Consider the following 20,869-nt stretch of genomic DNA (forward strand, 5'->3'; position numbering starts at 1 on the left):
CATCAAGTCCAACCATAAACATAACACTGCCAAGTCCACCACTAGACCATGTCTCTAAGCACCACGTCTACATGCCTTTTAAATACCCCCTGGGACAGTGACTCAACCACTTCCCTGGGCAGCTTGTTCCAGTCCCTGACAACCCTTTCAGTGAAGAAAGTTTTCCTAATATCCAATCTAAACCCCCCATGATACAGCTTGAGGTCGTTTCCTCTCATCCCATCATTAGTGACTTGGGAGAAAAAAAAGAACCCCCACCTCGCTACAACCTCCTTTCAGGTAGCTGTAGAGAGCAATAAGGTCTCCCCTCAGCCTCCTCTTCTCCAGGCTAAACAACCCCAGTTCCCTCAGCCGCTCCTCATAAGACTTGCTCTCTAGACCCTTCACCAGCTTTGTTGCCCTTCTCTGGACACGCTCCAGCACCTCAGTGGATCCTTCTTGTAGTGAGGGGCCCAAAACTATACACAGTATTTGAGGTGTGGCCTCACCAGCGCTCAGTACAGGGGCACGATCACATCCCTACTCCTGCTGGCCCCACTATTCCTGATACAAGTCAGGATGCTGTTGGGCTTCTTGGCCGCCTAAGCACACTGCTGGCTCATGTTCAGCCGGCTGTTGATCATAATATGTCATGATATAATGTGACTGTGATAAAAAGACAATCTTTGCCATGTCTGAAAACTGGTTATTTTCTTAATGTCTAAATTTTTTGTTTAGTTAATTAAATCCTTCAAATATTTTTGATTAAAATTTTATCATTATTTATTGAATATAAGCCAAAGGGAGATCTCCTCCCTATGGCCACACAGACTTGTATACACTGAACAGCAGTGGGACTACTTAGCCGTAAAGAAGCCCATTGCTCAGTGTTAGAGCTCTGTATTTTCTACAGAAAAAGAACTTTCAAAGCTAAGAAAAAATAAAACACAGGTGTATGTGTGATGAAGACTGAACTACTTAATAGGCAAACAATTAAATAGGCAGTGAACAACCAGTCAGCAAGAAATTGATACCACTGGAAAAATCACTGAAAAATGAATTTTCATGTTAGGGAGGAATCTTCCAGAAAACTCAAATGGGAAAGATAGGTGAATTATTAAGACAGAAGGAAGGAAAGGTCCTCATGCCTCTGAAGAATTGAACATAGTCCCAAGTCACTGTGAAAGTCAGCACAGGTTGTGGCAGATCATGTTATCCCCAAGAGGACACTGGCAACTGGAGCACAAAATGGTGCACGTCCTTCCCTTTAGGAAACCCACTGGGAGTTTTACTTGTTTGCCTTTATGCTTCACTTTCCTTGAAAATAGTTTCCATTAAGATAGTTTTCTTGTTATTAGCCTACATTTTTCCCAATGCAAGATTAGTCTAAGAGCATGACTGAGCACAGGGAGCGAGCATCTTGAGCAGCACAGCTTATAGTAACAAAGACTAGATATTTTTTTCCCCTCTGGTTAAGGAAATACAGATCATAGTAACGAGGATAGAAAGAGTATGCCAAAATGTTGAATACAGAAATAGAAGCAGCTAGTATTTCAAACTGACGTGAGAGTATTATAAATAACAGAGAGAAAAAGAAATGAGAGGAAACTGCCTTTTCTGACCAGGTCATTTCAAATAGCCTTTTCATTGATACGGACTGTAGGAGGGATAACAGGTTTAATCAAAGATCTTGCAGTATCGGTCTTTGCACTACATTGCCATGTGAATACCTCTCTTTCTTGGAAATTTTCAAAATCTATGTAGTAAAACAGCTTTAATGGAAAATTACACTGAAAATCACCTGACTGTTCTTATAGAAGCTGTGTGGGTTATGTTCTCATGCAGTTTTCCTAACTGCAAAGCAGCTGGTGAATGTCACACTGAACTGGCACACTCCCGAGCCCAAGTTTTAAGTTTTCTTTTTAAAAAAAAAAAACAACCTGCAGGATATTAAACTTCAAGATAAAATTATCCTCAAGGGAAAAATACTATGTTTACAGTACCACTATAAATTATTGAAAACCAAAACTAAAGATCTATTTCATTATATGTCTCCAAAGAAATAAATTCATTGCTAGGAAAACTTTAAAGGTAGGCCAAGAGGTCTAACTGAGATTAACACACAAGAACTGAACATATTTTTTTTAACCGATCTATATTTTGTCTTCTTTGACACAATGGTAAAGCTTCTTTTACAAAACCATATGCAAGTTTCACACTAATTAGTCCCGTTTCTTAAGGTTTTATCCTATCTACAATAATAGGTCAATTTGACGACGCTTTTTTCTTTTTTAAACCTTGCAACTTAGACTGTTTTCTAGGGCAATGTTCAAGGCATATAAAGATCTTAGAGAATCCAAACCGAGCAATAATCTGAGCTGTACCACTGTCTGATCCCATCCTGTTGCTGGCATCTTTCTAACCCTCTAACATGCAGCACAGGAGCTGGACCAACTGCCACATTTTATGTGCCTTATCATCTAAAGAGTAACACCCAGGTTAACGATTATTAAAGTTTCCCTTGTGCCAGAGGAGAAAAATACACTCTCTACACTGAACTATGAAATTATCTTACCTCAGTAAAAAGTATTGACAAGGAGGGATGCAGTTACCCTAGTAATTAACAGGTTCGTAAAACTGGAGAAGGTTGCATACACCTGAAGAGGAAGACAGGCGAGAAAGGCACACCAAGCGTTTAGGCAGACCAAAATGATGCGTTGGAGGGAAGTTGTATATAACAAGACTGAAAGTCACCAGAAGTTACAGAAACAGAAGAGAGGTTGCTCTCCCAAAAGGAGTGCAGAGTCAATGCAGTAAGGCATTGCTTATAGAATCATTTTTATCTGAATGAACTTTTTACATTTTCATGAGTTGGTAGAACATTAGTGTTTTGCTGCATTTAGTTTTTTAAAAGTAACTGAAAGGTAGTACATATACCTTAGCATGACATTTTAATTCATTGCCATGGATCTTAAGCCATTCAAAGAGAGCAAACTGATGTGTATGGCTATGTAACTAAATCTTGGCCAGATGGCTACCTTATAAAACTTGCAATATTCTATTTACATACTGTGCAAAAGTACTATGTTAGTGTATAAAATGTGTACACTGCATACAACAGAACTTCACCTTGCACTGGCGAAAAATAAATAAGGCCATGTGCCTAAAGAGCATGGATTCAAATGCAACTTTTTGGCACCCAATGCAGGGCTCAAAGGGTTGAGATAATAGCAGATGCTGGTCACAGCACAGACTCCGTTCTCAATATTAGTTTATCCAATCTGCACCATGCTCTTGTATTTGCTGTGTCTGAAAAGGACTGTCGTGGTTCAGCCCCAGTCAGCAACTAAACACCACAGAGCCGGTCACTCACTCCCTTCACCCCCGTGGGATGGGGGAGAAAATTGGTAGAGCAAAAGAAAAAGAAAAAAAACAACTTGTGGGTTGAGATAAGAACAGTTTAATAATTACAATAAAATAATTATTATTATAATAATAACAACAATAATTATAATAAAAAGGAAAAGGGAAAAAGGGGAAAAAAAACCAAAACACAAGTGATACAACCGCTCACCACCTGCCAACTGACGCTGCTGATCCCCAAGCTGCAATTGCTGCCTGCCTCCCTCCCCCAGCCAGCCCCTCCCAGGTAACATACTGGGCATGACATTACATGATACGGAATATTCCTTTGGCCAGTTTGGATCAGCTCTCTTGGTTGTGCCCCCTCCCCTCCTGGCTTCTGGTGCACCCGGCAGAGCATGGGAAGCTGGAGAAGTCCTTGACTAGTACAAGCGCTACCCAGCAACAGCCAAAACATCTGTGTGTTATCTCAACATTATTTTCATACTAAGTCCAAAGCACAGCACTGTGCCAGCTAGAGTGAAGAAAATTAACTCTATCCCAGCTAAAACCATGCCATATGTATATAATATATAAATACACATATATGTTGCATTGGGCTGGATCAGAGCAAAGGTTTGTCCAGCCAAGTTCCCTTCTTCTAACGGTGGCTGACAGGTGATGCACAGGTAGCCAAACACCTACTTCACTACCTCCAAGGTGAATATTATCCATTATTCTGATGTGATAAAAGGATAAGTCTGATCTGCTGGAAATTTCATTCCATAATAACAACCAATTTCAATCGGCTTAACCAGTTTGGAAATCACACTCATAGATGTTTTCTTATGTTTAAAAGAAGGGGGGAAGAAAATACAATGGGACTGTTTTACGTAATGTTAATGTCAGGTGGAAAGACTGTAAGTGTAAAAATTAAGTTTGTCTTATAAGAACAAAAAAATTACATGCTAACTTCTGTCTGTATGCTACTGCATTAATTAAAAACACAGGATTTCTACCCGGTTGCAACAAGATGTGACATTAACTGCAGAAAATTACTTCATGTTCACGAGCAAATTATTTATTTTCCAAGTGACAATCTGTGGGCAGGAACACGGAGTTCCAGCTTTCCCAAACCTGTGTGTATGTTACCTTTCTCATTGCAAGGTGCAGAGCATTTCAAAGGTATGGAAAACACAAAATGGATGACACGCCATTTGCAGAGTTTTATTCAGTGATCTTCACCAAATGCTCAAGCTGATACCCCCCAGAGACTTCTGAACTAATCAAAACAGAAGTTAATGCCCCAGGGCATTACACATAAGATCTTTCAGGTTGCATCTTGAAAAAAATGTTATTTCTGAGACAAATAAAGGACTTTCACCTGAGCAGATGCAGTGATACAGAGATTGCAAGCCTCAACCATGTACCTTCTGTAAGACATCACTTCCCAACCTGATGGTTATAGAGGACTTTAAATGATGAAAGGGAAGAGACTAAATGGAAGCCTATCTCTAATTCAGTTCCTCTACTAATCAAAGATAGAAAGTGCAAATTGAAGGTAGTGTGCATCTATCAGAGTATCTTAAAATAAAGCTTACAGAAAGCAGAAAGCAGAGCCACAACTGTAGCACAACTACACAACTGTAGCCAGTACAAGCCAGAGGGCATAGCATGCTCAAGAACATTTACAGAAACTGAAATGCCCATTCAGACTATATAATCTACACAGCAGATGAATTTCCAGAGTATCTAGTTTTCCCACTCAGTAAGGGAGAATATGTAGCAGTCCTCTTACATGGAAGAAAAAGTAATAATGATCAGAAAAGGAAGTAGCAAGGGCATCTGCTAAACAACATCAGGACTAGAAAAAGGAGAAAGAAATCCCAAACCCTTCATCAATTGAAGTGTAATTCAAAACCAGAGAATAACAAATTCCTGCAGCTAAACACACAGACATTTGCTCAATGAAATGTGCATCAGAACATCTCCTTCCTGAAGTAATGTATTCAAGCTCTGGGGGAAAGGAGCCGGCTTGATCCTATCTCTGCCTTGGACATCTGAACTTAGGTCTGCCGGGCAGGACCAGGTGTGACCTGTGATCAGCAGAGGGCTTAACACCACCTTTTGCTGTGAAGTTGTGCTCTTCCCTCCTCATTGACATGAACACTGGCATTATTCCACAAGTTATTCCTTGCCAGGTGCTCTTCAGATCACTCCTTGTGAGGAACGCTCAAAAATTACTAACAATGCCTCCAAGCGGAAGGAAGAACTGAGCTCACCAAATAGAGCTATAAAAATCAGGGAGAATTATGGGAGGCTAAGAAATGAGAACTGTATTTCAGGAAATTCCTATGCACCTCCTTTAACATGAGACATCGCCAGCAAGCCTGTGTGAGTCAGCGCAGGAGAAGGTTACCAAAAGCGTATGTTTAGCTAGGGCTTTAACCAGCAGCATACTAGAGGAGAAATCATTAACAACAAGAACAAGATAAGAACAGCAGAGATGGGGAGCAAGTTAATACCACAAAAATACTTGAGGAAAGACTTTCAAAAAAGTAATCTAAATTGACAGTTGTGGTACCAAACGGTAATCAGGCATCACGCACAAACAAACACGGTGCAAAATGCTCCATCCATCCTTAATGATTGTAGAAGTTTTATGGTAAGAACTCCTTGTTATGGACTCATCTGGAACACATCAGAGACATCTTTGGCAGCAGCTATATAATGCCAGGCAATGATGAAAAAGCAAATTTCTTTTTGCTACAGATGGTTACATTTTAAAACGTAACCTTTTCTAAAAAGGACAGTCCCCTGGAGGCATGACATCTTATCTGTTAAATTCACATGGGTTAAACAAAGCTCATCTACAGAAAATGAATCTCTGTCATTTCTTCTTGGAAGTCTGACAGAATTCAGTCAGACTTCTGTAGGGAGGACAGAAGATGTCCAGGAGATAGAGAAAAATTAAAAAGTAGGAAAAAAAGAAGGCAATCAACCTTTTAAATTATTTCATGCCAACTAAGATATGAAGTGTTACATCCATTCTGCTTAGATCTGTAGTGTTCAACTCAAAGGTCACATTATCATGGATTTTTCTCACCAAAGCATAACAGAAATAGTTTTTCAATAATTTTGAAGGTCGTTTGGGGGAAATCTGTTCTGGGTATTATTAATGAAAACATGACATTTTATTTATCTAGTTTCTTTCAAAATACTTGAGAATAAAACAACATTGATGGTGTATTGCCAAACCCTTCTCAGTTGTTACTCTCTCTTCTCTCTCTCTCTCACACACACAGTTTTTGACATGGAAATAAATGTTATTTTTACCACTTGATTTTAAAAAGAGAATTTTAAAATGTAAATAAAATCTGTCAAATCTGATTTGTTTCTCTAAAACCTAAATCTAAAAATCAAAAAGGCAATTCATGTGGTTTCCTAAACTTCATGGAAAAGAATTCCTCTTCACAAATAAGCAACCCTCTGCAAAATTTGCAACGTAAACATTATAGCAGCTGTAATGCCACAGCAGGATCAGGAAAGGAAAATGCTTAGAAATCCCATAAGGTACCCTAGCTAATATCTGAGAGGAATTTCAAAATATATTATTTTTCAAGTTTATTTTCTTATTCTAGTTTATACATAACACTACAAATATATATGAGAAACATCTTTAATAGCAGCCATGAGCTTTTTGGTTTGTTTCCAAGTAATCAATTCCTTCTGACACAAGAAAAAAATTTTTTGGTGTTATTAATTTCACCATATGGTACGCGCGCAGGTGTCAGGACTGTGAACTTACAGAGCTGGGGCTGGAGTGCCGCCTGACTTTAGGCGATTCCTTCCCGGCAGATGAAGTTTTGAAGTTAATGCAAGCGTTGTTCTCTGAATGAACTCTCTTGACTTGATTAGCTGGTTTCTCAAATGGATCAAAACTACTCTGTGTCCTCTGAACCCGGACTTTTTTATCCTCAGGAATTGTATCCAGAGGTTTGATCACTGAATCCATTCCCTGACAGTTCCGTGTAGACATCTTTGTGACACATATCTGAAAAGGAAAAAAACAGCATTCATTGACTCTAGCAGACTTAAAGTCCATGTCAATCCATACCTCAGCATCAAAAAAGGCACTGCACTTCATAAGCACTCATTTTCTGTTTTTACATTAAAATTGTGAACAACACATGCATTTTACATAGGATACACACACCACAGTCATAACAATAAAAAGCATGTCTTTGTACAGTGTACTAAAAGATCCTGACAAAGAAAAAGAACATACATAAAATTCATACATTTGTGTTTTCCCATACAATGTGATCTTAGCAACAACACCCCTTCATTTCTTTCTCCGATCTAGCCACCAATATCTGCAAACAGTATTGATTTCCATTTGTTTAAAATTGGATGAAACTAAACTTAAATGATGGTAGCTTGTGCGTGCACTTCGGTGCTGGCCTGCCAAAGATCCAATACCAGTATATTATTGTATTTTTAAATAATGCTTATGCAGTGTTATTATTATTATTATCACCATATGTCTCAGAAAATCAAATCAGTAAATCAATTCCCAGGCACTGAAACGTGAGACTGCAGCTCAATGGCACACTAAAGCACAGATGTTCAATTCTTTGTTACTGTGAAGTATGACTCTGCCAAGACTGTAACTTGCTGCTTGAGCTACCAAAATACGCTATTGCTACTTCAGAACAACTAAATGAGCAGAACAGTGACTTTAGACACTCCAGTCACGTACGTTTTTGCTTTTAATTTTAATACATTCCAACATATAAGACATTTTTTTAAACCACACCATTGGTGGGGGGTTGTATTTGAGGCCTCAGCTTCTGTTTTCACCCATAAGAGACATGACTTTTACTTGGGAAGAAAGAAATAATTTTAACTTCCAGGCTACAGGGGAAAGCTATGAAGTGTGATGCAAGCAGAACCAAGGGACTCCTTAATCATAAGGCAAACCAAAAGAATCTACAATGCACTTTTTCCATTATATTTGCAAGTATTTAAGGATAGACAGTGTTAATTTGCTGTCAACCGTACTGTTCACATACAATTAAAGAAGCGTAATGTTTCATTCAAGCACCTGCAATCTAAGCATTTTTGAAAACTTGCTGTCGTAAAATAGTTAACATGAAAAAAATTAAAAGAAATATTTACCATTACCATTTAAATCAGGACTCTTCCCCCATAACCTGAAGTGTCTCCAGTACCAACTTCTCCAATAAATCGTTCTTTGCCATTTACCCAGAGGAATTCTGTGCCTTAAAATCCAACTTATTTCAACTGTTCATAGAAATAATGCGTGGCTATACTTTGTGTTTTTGATAATCCACTGTAACACTAGATCAAAGGTTTCTTTTGTACATTAAAAATTCAAAGTACATTTCCTGACCAGTGCCATCTGGCCAAACAATCATACACCAGGTCAACTCTAATGAAAGACATTACTAGCATTACAGACCAGGCTTTACAAGGTTTCACATTTCTTCTCATTAAAGTGGTTTCTCCAAGACTAAAACTTAATCAAGTTTTAACTGAGAAAAGGAACAGCCCCCCTTCATTCCAAATGATAATTCCCTCTCAGGCCAAAATTAAGGCAATTATGTAATTTTGGTCTATTACTTCAGAGAGAAAAGATATATTACTTCAGAGAGAAAAGCTAAAGAGCTGCTGCACAACAAATTTTTTAGTCTTTTTGTAAAATTAATTGGTTTCTTTTCCCTAAAACAACTTACATGTACAGACATGCACCCACATATTTGTCACTGTCCTCTCCACATCCATGCTTTTGCAATGCTTGCTACCAACAAAGAGGTTTTAACATAATGTAAACTGAAATTACTATTAAAATAGCAGCGCTTCCATTTTGCTTAATCGACATGGATGCAAGCAAATCAGTATATCTCAGCCCATCAATTCCTACGATCTAGAAAACAGGGGCAGGAAATAGGGAGGAAAGCTTCAAAACTGACTTGTCTTCCTTTCAAATTATCAAAGGCCACCTGTAGCCAGTTAAAATGTTTGGAATCCACAGCTATAAACATACTATAGATAATAATGCCATGAGTGCTGCTTCTAGTTTCTTTTACCACTGGAAGATCTCCATGTCTAGCTCTAATGTGGGCCAAGTAACACTGCATTAAAAAAAGAAAAAAGGCAAGACATCTGTTACTATTGATCGCCTCTACTAGAAGCAGTAATAGTTTGGAATTAGATATTGAAAGGAGACACTTTCACCTCCAGGTCACATGACTGAATCAGGAGTAGGATAAAAATCCCCACAGTCACCTTCTAACAGCCAACTTCAAATTTGCAAATGTCTAAGAGCAAGACGTACATCAACCAGCCCCCTGCTCAGAAGTCAAACATCTCAGTGGATGCCAGGCTGAACACAGTGTCACCAGTGGAGAAGACTGAAGACCAGAGAAGTGCAAGAGCAGAGGCTGCTCCCCACGCTCCTCTGCAACTGCAGCACTTCTTCTGCCAGTGCTGGCAAGGGGTTTCATTCATCACTTCTCTTTCACCTCTATCAATAGTTCCCTAGCAGAAATAAAACATCCTCTCCAAGTGACTGCTGACCACAGCACACTGTGAAGCCAACAGAGCTGAGCTTGTGCTGTTGTTGAAGGGAATACATTTCCAATCTGTCTACCCTGCCTATAAAACTCTGAAGAAAAAATGTTTAAGCAGTTGTTCTACATTCTGTCATTGATAGGCCAAGTCCAATTTCACACTGAAACTGCTCTGTGAAATCTGAAAGGAGCAGGTCTAAAACGTCAGTACTGAGCTTCAGAATTACACGGCTTAAGGTTGCAGTAAACTCATTGGTAATTTCAGGTTTCCCTCCATCAGCAAGAGCTAAGCTACCGCAACAGCCTTGCTTTCGTGCCTGGGCAGCAGGCACGCTGACCTGCCACTCCTGCGCTGCAGCTAATGGTAGAACTTATTTTATTGTGACTTTTCATGCAAAAAAGTCTAACAGTGTACTGAGCAAGACTGATGCATAACATATTTTGGAGATCTTCCTGCACATACACGTGATCTTAGATTTCACCAGCATGACAGGATCGCTTTTAGGAACAGCACAGGTTTGAATTTTTCTATTACACTATTTCAGCCTTTTAAGTATCATTTTTCCCTTGTACTACATAACAAAAGTGATTATTATAAATTTCAGCCTCTCAAATGATATATGCATATACTTAGCATCAGAAGCTCTTAGACCTGTAGACGACTGCCTACCACTTGCTAGTTCTGTTTGGAAAAGCACTTCCAAAGCAGCACTCAGAAACTGTCCAGGGACTTGGTGTCTTTGTGGGAAAGGATTTAATCTGAAAATAGCAATGACTGTTCCGACCCAGTGAGGTAACAATATTAGCAGTTGAGAGTCCTTGACCCCAGCCTCAGAGACAGAAACAAAACACCTTGGACAGTCTTTTTTTCCCTTTCATCCTATTAAGTCTCAGGCTGCTCTAGGATAAACAGGCTTCATCATTGTTACATCAGTAAGGATCCATTGAGGTGCCAGAGCGTGTCCAGAGAAGGGCAACAATGCTGGTGAAGGGTCTGGAGAGCAGATGTTATGAGGAGAGGCTGAGGGAACTGGGGTTGTTTAGCCTGGAGAAGAGGAGGCTGAGGGGAGACCTTATTGCTCTTTACAGCTGCCTGAGAGGAGGTTGTAGTGAAAAAGGGGGTTGGACTCTTCTCCCAAGTTATTATCAATAGAACGAGAGGAAATGGCCTCAAACAGTGTCAGGGGAGGTTTAGATTGGATATTAGGAAAAATGTCTTTACTGAAAGAGTGGTCAGGCATTGGAACAGGTTGTCCAGAGAGGTGGTGGAGTCACCATCCCTGCAGGTGTTCAAAAAACGTGTAGACGTGGCACTTCAGGGCATGGTTTAGTAGACAAGGTGGTGTTGGGTTGATGGTTTGACTTCATGATCCATGAAGGTCTTTTCCAATCTTATGATTCTATGATCACCGGGCTACAATTTCCTACAGCCCCTGTCCTAACATCACAGTATTTATCATATCTCAAGGCATAATGTCTGCAAATAGACAATTTTTTCCCATAAAGATTACTGCTGAAGTTAAGAGACTGAAATCACAAGAAGTGAATTTTTGTTCCATGCATAAAGTCCATAATAAGCCCCATTAAATAAATAAAAATCTGTAGAATCATTCGTGGAACCATTTCTAAATAAAGATGTCTCTTTGAATCATTTTATATCACTTCAAGCAGTACTCCTTAATCTGCATTTGGGATTAATGTAAAAGAAAGAAATGGTTTGTCAGATTTATTTATTGTGATACAGTTCAAATGCAAGTTTTTTTCACTTCCACTATCAGCAAAATTAAGAGGTCCCAAACAAACAGGATTCTTAGAATTAAAGGTTGCTGGACTAACTCATTTACTGTTTAAAGTAATATATCATTTAAAGAGAGAGACCGATCAGTTAAAACACTTAAGTAATTTATAGTCTTACGGTTCATGAATTTTAAAACAGTCATGAATGTCCCCTGAATTAATAATTTGTCAGGGTACTTAGTAAAAGATAGGCTGTCTCATATCAGTGGAATACATTCATATGGATAAAGATATCCTCAATAACAACGAACAATCAACTTTGGCACAACAGACCAGACAACCTACCACTCAGAAGAAAAATAATTAAAAATGTTTGCTTAGTGTAGACATACTCTGAAGCTAATCTCGTCTTTTAGGAAGATTCATTTTACCTGGATTTTATTCCTACATGTAACATCCTACAAATGTTTACTACGGTCATCCGGTAAAAGTATGTAAAATACTAAAAACTTGTTATCCATGTATTATTCTCTGTTGGTCATTGCTGCCACATACGTTCTGGGAAAAAGTGGTTGGTTGAGTAAATACCAGAGCGAACATCCAAAATTTTTACCAAAAAAATCAGAACAAAACACCGAACTACCCATTTGTACTGTCCCAAGAGAAGTAGTATCAAAGGACACGATATGGGGAAACCCAAGATCCAGCAGCCGCAATGCAAAAACAAATAAATTACTGAGCGACTTGAGGCAAGGAAGTCACTTAACCTCTCTACAGTTCCATTTTTCTGTTTATAATAACGATCCTGCCCCTATCACAAGCAGAAACTGGGAACACTAATTAATTCTGTAAAGCACTTGGGCTTTTTAAATTAAATTTTATGAAGATAGAGATTATAATTTGTAGAGCCAAAGCCCTCTGGAAGGTAGCACAATAATCTCATTATTACAGAGAATAAGACTTAGCACTTGCATTTAGCTGACAGATGTATAAAGAAAAAATCATAAATAGTCAAGTGACTACTAACCCAACAGCCAAATTGCTGAGAGCATAAGGCCAACATTAATTTTCACTGAAAAAATCCTATCTGGATACAAGTTTTCATTATCTTTTATAAGCATGTTATTTTCTACGTGCCTTGGTACCATGGCAATTGAGAACTACACAAGTCATCTGCAGCTTCTGGCAGCACTGGAATTTGACATTTGCTACTTATAAAACAGAATTTGGGAATGTTCTGGAGTATTATAAGCAACTTTGTTCAAAATAAAAACAACTGCCTTGAGAATCATACTCTTTGGAGAACAAAGCAGCAGGGCAGCTCTTTCTTTTTATAACCACAGCCTTGTCCGCTTCTTGGCCCAGCTGGTACCACTCTGAGAAGCCCCCGAGAAGAGAGGGTCAGCAAAAGACTTCTGTACCCACAAGCAGAAACACGAACAGGTCGAGAAGAGCATTCAGCTGGTGAGAAAGCTACAACACAGGAAGAGATCAAGGAAGAACAAGTGATGAGATAAGGGAGCAAATAAAATTGTGAAAGGGGAATTGGAGCATGTAATGCTGCATGACACCACCAGTGAGTTCATACTGGAACTACCAGCGCAATCAGGCCCAAATCTGAAAGCGACCCTTCAACATTCACCCTTCCCTGCAATCACCAGCACCAGCTCTTTGAACATTTGACGGGCACAGCTAAAAAGAGCAGTGAGAAGGAAAAAAATGATTGTAAAGTAAGACATTTCTTCTCCTGTTCTGATGGCCTGTTGTTTCTCTTTGGTAACCTCTGGGGGTAACAGGCTCAACTGCATCCCAGCATTCATATTCTTGGGTAGTATTTGTTTAACTTTATTTGGATACAGAGATTGCTAGCAATGTTAGCTATGAAACAGCAAGTGCAGCTGAAAAGAGAGCTCAGAGACTGAAAATGGTATCCAGGGATATGGTATGCTCCTTGCTGTACCTCGCACAAACTTACTCATGTATCTCCCACAGCCCATCTCAAAGGCACTCTCCAAAAATGGTCCTTTTATTTCTGAAGTTGAAGCTGATGTTAAACCAACTGTCTTTGTCATATGGAAGAAGACAAATATAAAAAGGTCACGGAAGTGCCAGATGGAGGAATTTTTGAACTGGAAGCTCTGACATTAATTCTGTGTTTGTGTCTGAAACACTGAACTCAATGAGCAGATTAAATGTCTGTGAGGACTTGCCAAGTGAGAAGCAAGTCACTCTCACAGAAAGGCCAGCTGAACAGACCTGAAATAGGAATCCCAAGATCATACAGATCTGAGAAGTTTAAACACCTGGATCACGGAAAAATAGTGTTATGTTGGAAGTTATTATGGGCTGTGCTTACACAACTCTTTCCTCTCCTTCTCCCCCCCACCCCACCAAACCTGCAATATAGCACGTATTTATACTGCCTTAAAAAATACCTAAAAATTAGCACAATTACAAAATCAAGCACAATCATGGGAGTCAGAAATTACTGCACATGCTTGTATGTCCCTTGGACATGTCCAGGTGGAGCTGAGCACTTCTAGAATTAATACTTTTTTCTGTTCATAGCACAGTTTAGCTTCAGAAAAGTGAGCTTACATCCATTAAACTTGATGTTCCTCTCCTTGCAGGGGAAAAAAATGTCTGATTTTGAAGAGAAGACAGATTGGACTTTAGATATATAAAAGCTTACATATGTCCTCAACACAAAATCCTGTTCTGCAACAAAAGTCATCAGGAGGAGTCACCTAAGGACAAGGGCTCAGCTAAAGGTCATGCAGAAGTCCTGACAGTCTGTAACGTACATGAAAAGGGACAGAAACTGAACAGAGCTGTTCTGAAGGAGGGGTTTGCTCTATTTCTGCACTTATGCCCCAAAATACAATCCTGTGTTACTACTGAAGCCTAGAAGATAAATTCTTCCTTTTACTTGCACAATGCTCAGGTTTGCCACGAAGTGGTATATAATATTGCATTCAAGCTTTTCCTGCTATTACAACCAGGCTGCTGCTTCCATTAACCTTGTTCAAGACTTGCTGCATCCAAAAGCAGGAGGGTCGTTCCTCCAATAAAACAAGCAGGAAGACACAGGAGTGGATCAGCAGAGGTGTCAGCATGGGAGAGGCGGCTTCCAGTGCCAGGCACGAGCCAACAACTCCTTGGTAACCAGCAGAGCAGTGGAAAAAGTGTCTGAACATAAAGACTCTCCCATGAAATTGTGACAGGTGGTTTCTATACTCTTTCACTTAGTTACCCATTTGTATCTGTTGTCCATCCCCCTCTGTAACCATATGAACAGCATTTAAAAATAAAGATTTAAAAAGTATTTTCAATCCCTTTCCCATATCAGCCTCCTGCTCCAACAGATGGCTACATGTGCCAGCATTAGTTTACACAGTTTTCTTTCCATAAGTGCATTATTAGCGTTGACGAACATTATATTAAGTCTTTCCGAGTTTACAGGTTTATAATTTTATTCTGTCCTCCAACACTCCCCCCGATCATTAAGTTATCAAAGGCATATCCATAAATGTAATAAGTCTTCCCACTGCCACATTCAAGTGTGAGAAATCTTGAGAGACTTGACAGCAAAATGCCTATTCTTGCTAAATTCTGAGGATGTCAGTAAGGTTTTTAAGGAAATAAATTATAAACAACTCCATGCCTTGAAAATAGGTTCTACCTAGTTCCTCTAGGCTCCTTTGCCTATCCATAGCAAATCTTCTGATTCTTTCACAGGTATCATCAAATACTTCTGATGCAAATTAAAACAAAAATGGTTCTCCTACAAGCAGGGACCGCAACAAAAATACTGCTATTGGTCAGATGTCATCATGCAACTGTTAATGTAAGACTTGAGCCCAACTACTCAACTAAGAAGTCAACTGAACTATTTTATCTGGTGAGCCTGAAGTCAGATGAAAGCAATGAGATATGATGAGATAAAGAACTTATAATTACAATGAACCAGAGAGTTTGTTTCAGACTGAAAAGTCAGTCAAAGATAGTTTAAGAACTCAAGACAGACCTTCACATATATGCTGATGAGCACTTTTCTTATAAAAAGAAAAGACGATGGGGACAGGTTACACAATTATCTTCGCAAAATAAATGCATTTGCAGGCGGGAAGGTTTTACAACCATCTTTTGTCAGGTATGACAGCAACCTTCATCACACTGAAGCAGCATGCTGTACAAATGAATGGGACTCTCACATTATCTTCAGCAGACACTTAAAAAGTGCTTCCCAAGAAATAATTCAAGACTAGAATGGTAAATTAGTTTGGCTCTTCTTCCTTCATTCAGAGCAATTCCTTAATTAAAAAAAACAAACAAACAAACAAAAAACACAAACAAAAAAAAACCAACCACAAAAATTTACTTACTTCATTCCCTTCCCTCTTTTCTGCATTTCTCCTCCGTTTCTTTCCTTCCTTCTCTTCCAAATTTCCTTTTTTACTACCTTTAGCAAAAGCTAGAGGGAAAACTAGGTAACAAGAGTTCTGTATTTCGTTCTGCTAATGCATTTCAAAGTTTCATTCTAGTACCAAGAAAGAAATCTCTCCTGCTTTTAGGTGCTTCTTCCCTGAGGTCAACAACCCTACAGCTTGAGAAATGCAGCTCCCAAGGCAGATCAATGTCACAGGAAAAGATAAGATTTGCTCCCTTACATATTATCTTCTAAACCACTGAATTTGACAAGGCACCCTCTATTAAATCAGCACTGTATAAATGTATAGACAGAAAAAGAGATTCAACTTTGTCATTATTCTCTTGTGCAACTACTCTTCAGAGGTCTGAATAACCTATATTCCAACTCAGTCTCCCAGAAATCTTAGTAACAGCCATCCACGACCTTTCTGCCATTGCCTTTCTCATGAAAGTTTGAGGGTTTGGATGAGGACCGGACGTCCAGCTTCACAAACAATTAAATGAAGAGTCCTCATCTGTGTTTGCATCTCATCCACACCTGACTTCTTTTTTTAAACTTGTTCTTTTTTCCTTTTTTTCTCCCCTCAGATAAATGACCTGGTTACAGAATTCTATGGGACTTGAAAAGTCTTAAAGGAATTTTCTAGCAGCTACTGCAGGTTTGTCAGACTTGCAGTAGCACAGTAACTTGCAAAGCAAAAAGGTGTCATGAAACTTGCTTTTCAGTATATAATGTGCTATGCTGGAAAAAAATGGCAGAACCTCTACAAACATACCATGTCCCACAACTCAGAATTTTGTTGGGGGGCATAATAAAAATTGTAGCATCTAAAATTATTCAGAATATGAAGAACACTCCAGTATATCTTTTCTTGCAAGATGCATAAAACTTAAAAAGGATAGGTTTCAAACTGGTAGTGAGAAGAGATCATCAGCATAAGGATGACTGTAATTTTATAAGAATTCTCTGAACAGCATAGACATAATGCTCAATTTCAAAAAAACTAGTTATTTCAACAGAGAAGTGAAAATCACTGCTGCTGCTTTGATGTGTTTGAGCAAAAACATGTGCTGCAGTACACTTATGACTGTGCTCAAATCAATTCTAAGGAAAAAGCTATAACAGTACAAAACATCCAAGCCTTCTGCAGTTGATGGCAATTTGCACCTCCAAAGCTGTGAGTTCATCCTGAGTCACTTTCAATGAACAACAAATCCCGAGAATCAAATTGGTCAAAAATCACATCTACCATTAAAGTTAGAACATCAGTGAGAAGTCCTCCATCCTTAGAGTACATTAAGTTTCTCGTAACAGTATTTCACAAAACTGAGACTGCAGATATTGTGGATGGCTCTTGTTGCATAGCTGCCTACCAGCAGTATAATCACATTTTATAATTATAAAATTTTATGTACCTGGACTACTTTGCCAAATACAGGGAATTTCTTGCTAACTTGAAAGTTATGGGTGGCAGTTCCACTGCTTTCCCAGGCAGCAGCAAAGCCAACCACCCCCATCATTAAACTGTAGAACTTTTGAAGAGAACTCTTCTGCACAACATTAAAATAACATTTCTACAGCCAATATTTATCAAGGGAACCCATTTGTTTATTAAAAACCCCACTATTTACAGGGAAGTCTAGGCAAGACTATTTTACACGTATTTGCTGCAGGTTTAAATATGTTTTCTTTGCACTTACACAAAGATTTAATAAACTGGAAGAGGACAGATTCAAACGTACTAAGCCTGTAGACTGAAAAGCATCAGAAATGAATTAAATGAAGCTGAGCTTGCATGATACATAAAAAAGCATGTTTTTTTTCCTAGTGGTTTTATTTCCTTACTACTCACTTGGCAACATTTGGTATTTTCCTCTTCAGGTAATCTGTATACAATTTAATATTAAATTATAAACACCCTACACAGCAAAACTGAAATACAGCTAACATGAATTCTATGCAATTTCTAGGATAGAACGATACAGGCTGGATCAAAATATTGCTGGTATGATGTTTGCTACTAGCTTAGATTACTTTACATTTACATAACATCTAGCTGAATTGTATCACAAATCTGTTTCAGTCAGAAGCTGCAATATATCTCCTAGTCATCAGGATGAGATAGCAAGTTGTACTGTAGCATTAACTTACACAACTTCTGATCAAATTATAAAAATTTTTTGCAAAACAAATATCTCCACCCACACTTTGCATACCATTTCTGACTAGCACACCATCATAGAGTAAAAGAATTAACAGATAAAACTGCCTGCTTCTGCATCCTCTGGGGGCCACTCCGGAACTGATACAGGAACTTCGGAGAAAGCCCATCCACCCAGGAATATGATAAACAAAAGAGCAAGATCATAACACTACTTCAGTTCACCAGCAATAGAGGACAAAGCCCAAAAGTTACTTTTACAGAGGCAAAGTGATCTGTTTATGCTGATGATTCAAAAATCTTATGATACAAAACCACCCCCCTGAATTCAACATCCAGCTCTATACTGAATTGCTATTTCTTTATTTGCTTTTTGCAAAATTGCTAAATCCAGAATTATGCGTAGGCCTGTATTAGGGAGTAGAATGAAAGATATCAGTGAAAAAATGTGCCGTGCATTGAAAAGATGCATATCATCACTAATGCTGACAATATCCAATAAACTTATCTCAAAAACAAAAAGTAGTCACTGAAAGGTATTTACTGAACTATACCAAAACCCAGAAGTCATCATGTACGTAGAAGCAGCACTTTATGACTGATGGAGCTGCTGCTGGAAGAAGTTGTCCTGTCATTAATGTTGTGATAGTAGAAAAAAAATAAATTCCTTAAGGGTCTGTTCCTTAACTAACCAACTTACTTTTCATGTTCTTTCCTGTCATGGTATCAAAAGAGAAACCGAATCAAAGTTGTTGGAAGCCAGTCCAGTCCTACCTAAGGGAACTCAAACTCAGAAAACAATATTTAACCTGTTCCTCCCGATTTAAGAACACCAGCTACACTTTTCTTTAGTTCAGAAATAGGCTTTGGAGTACTGGTATCTCACCGTCTCTCCATTGTTTCAATTAATATTTGCTAGGATACTCTCCTTTATTTCAACATGGTTTGTAAGCTGTAATTATCATTGTATCAGTACCTGAAAAGTTTAGGAAAATTTTAACACTAGTACTATCAAGCTCAATTTATAAACAGTGTATAGCACTGCCTGACAGCTGAATATTTTGTCGGGACTTCAATGGAAAATAACCCCAACAAAGCTGTCTGGATCTGCCTGGCAGCTCCTGTGAGCACGAAGGGGCACATCTACTCTCACATTTACAGAGAAGTCACGAAATATGACAGCCTGAAGCCTCACCTGACCCAGGCCAAACTTTTGTACAAGCTCTCACCCCAGCAAATTCCTACTGACCACGCAGGTCAGGCTGCATGAGGTAAAAGCTCAGTGGTAGCTGGCACAGTGTAAGGATTTCCCTTAAAGGACAAAATAATCTCTTACTTCCAGCAGCCGGAGCCCAGCAGAGCTGTGTGACTCACCCTCGGAGTGCCCACACCAGCTACCTCTGGGGATCAGAAAGGCATACTTGTACTGTGGCCCAGGTCTTGTGATGGTACCATCCATATTCTTGTCTGTGGGGTCTCTGAGAGAAACAAGAACTGTCTGCCTGAGACAGAGTACCTACTCAGAGGTCAGCTTGTTAAATAGCCCACCCGAGCTTACAGTGTGAGGGGAAAAATGTTAAACACCATGTGTGTGTTTGGTTTTAAGGGGGTTTGTTTAATTTTGTGTAGGATTTACACAGCAAAATAGCTAAAACGAGATAATTATCTGACTCTTTTTGCTATAGGATTTCCAAAGGCTGACTAACCTCCTTCGCACTGAGATGTGATGCTGATGATTTTTAGCCTGCTCAACTCCAGCTTTTTGAAGTTCTTCCTATCTGGAGTCAGAGACATGAAGGAGACTGGCAAACGTTCACTCCTCAGGTAAGCTCTTATCTCCTGCTGTGACAGGCATCAGCTTCACTACAAAACTGATCCACACAGAGAAGATTGTAATCTTTACAGAGCACTCAGCACTATCAGCCTATTAAACTATGTATTTCTTACATTTCCCATCTGCATTCTTAACTTTTGGTCACGGTTTCCACATTATATGTTATTTCCCCCCCTCCCCCCCCAATTAATCTGGCATCTGTGTTTAACTAAATTTTGGTGTAGGGAATCTTTATCAATAAAAAAAATCCAAAACATTATTGATTTCTTAAGCTCAGAAAACTAAAATGGACAAACCCCAGAGACAGTAGTAACACAGTGAACAGAGCTGACAGTTTCATATTTGGGGAGAAAAAACACCTGGGAGAAGAAAGCTGGTGGAAACAACAGCTTTCACATATATACTTAGATGGAAAAATACTACTAAGAAATACCCTAATCTAAAATTTGCTTAAAAAAATCCCATGTGCCTAAGACTTTCATTCCTTCTACAATGACAGCAAGCACAAATGGTTGGGTTACTTCTGTGTATTAAACAATGGCAAATACACTGAAGGTTTGCAATGTATTAATAGGTATAAGCAAAGGAAAACTTCCATAAAAAATGCTTGCAGCTAAAATAATAATTGCAATAGAAACATTCAAGGTTATTCTTGACCAAAAAAAAAAAAGAAATCTCTTTCTGAGACAAAACTGTGCAAATTAAGTTTGTATTCAGTGTGAAACAGCCTACTCACATCACTTATATTACAGTGTTGTGTCATGCATTTAGAAAAGAATTTTTCTAAA

At 38.8% G+C, this 20,869-nt stretch overlaps 1 protein-coding gene across 4 annotated transcripts in view; it reads right to left on the reverse strand.

Annotated features, from left to right (window-relative positions):
* CDK14 (cyclin dependent kinase 14) overlaps window positions 1-20,869 on the reverse strand; it is a 323,920-nt gene that overhangs the window by 236,231 nt on the left and 66,820 nt on the right. For all 4 annotated transcript variants that reach the window (XM_064444644.1, XM_064444647.1, XM_064444646.1 and 1 more), the window contains one exon: window positions 7,130-7,375. In XM_064444644.1, coding sequence (XP_064300714.1) covers window positions 7,130-7,375 — 246 coding nt within the window. The remainder of the gene's footprint in view (window positions 1-7,129; window positions 7,376-20,869) is intronic.

Source organism: Phalacrocorax carbo, chromosome 2 (assembly GCF_963921805.1).
Source record: "Phalacrocorax carbo chromosome 2, bPhaCar2.1, whole genome shotgun sequence".
In the NCBI taxonomy this organism is placed as follows: Eukaryota; Metazoa; Chordata; class Aves; order Suliformes; family Phalacrocoracidae; genus Phalacrocorax; species Phalacrocorax carbo.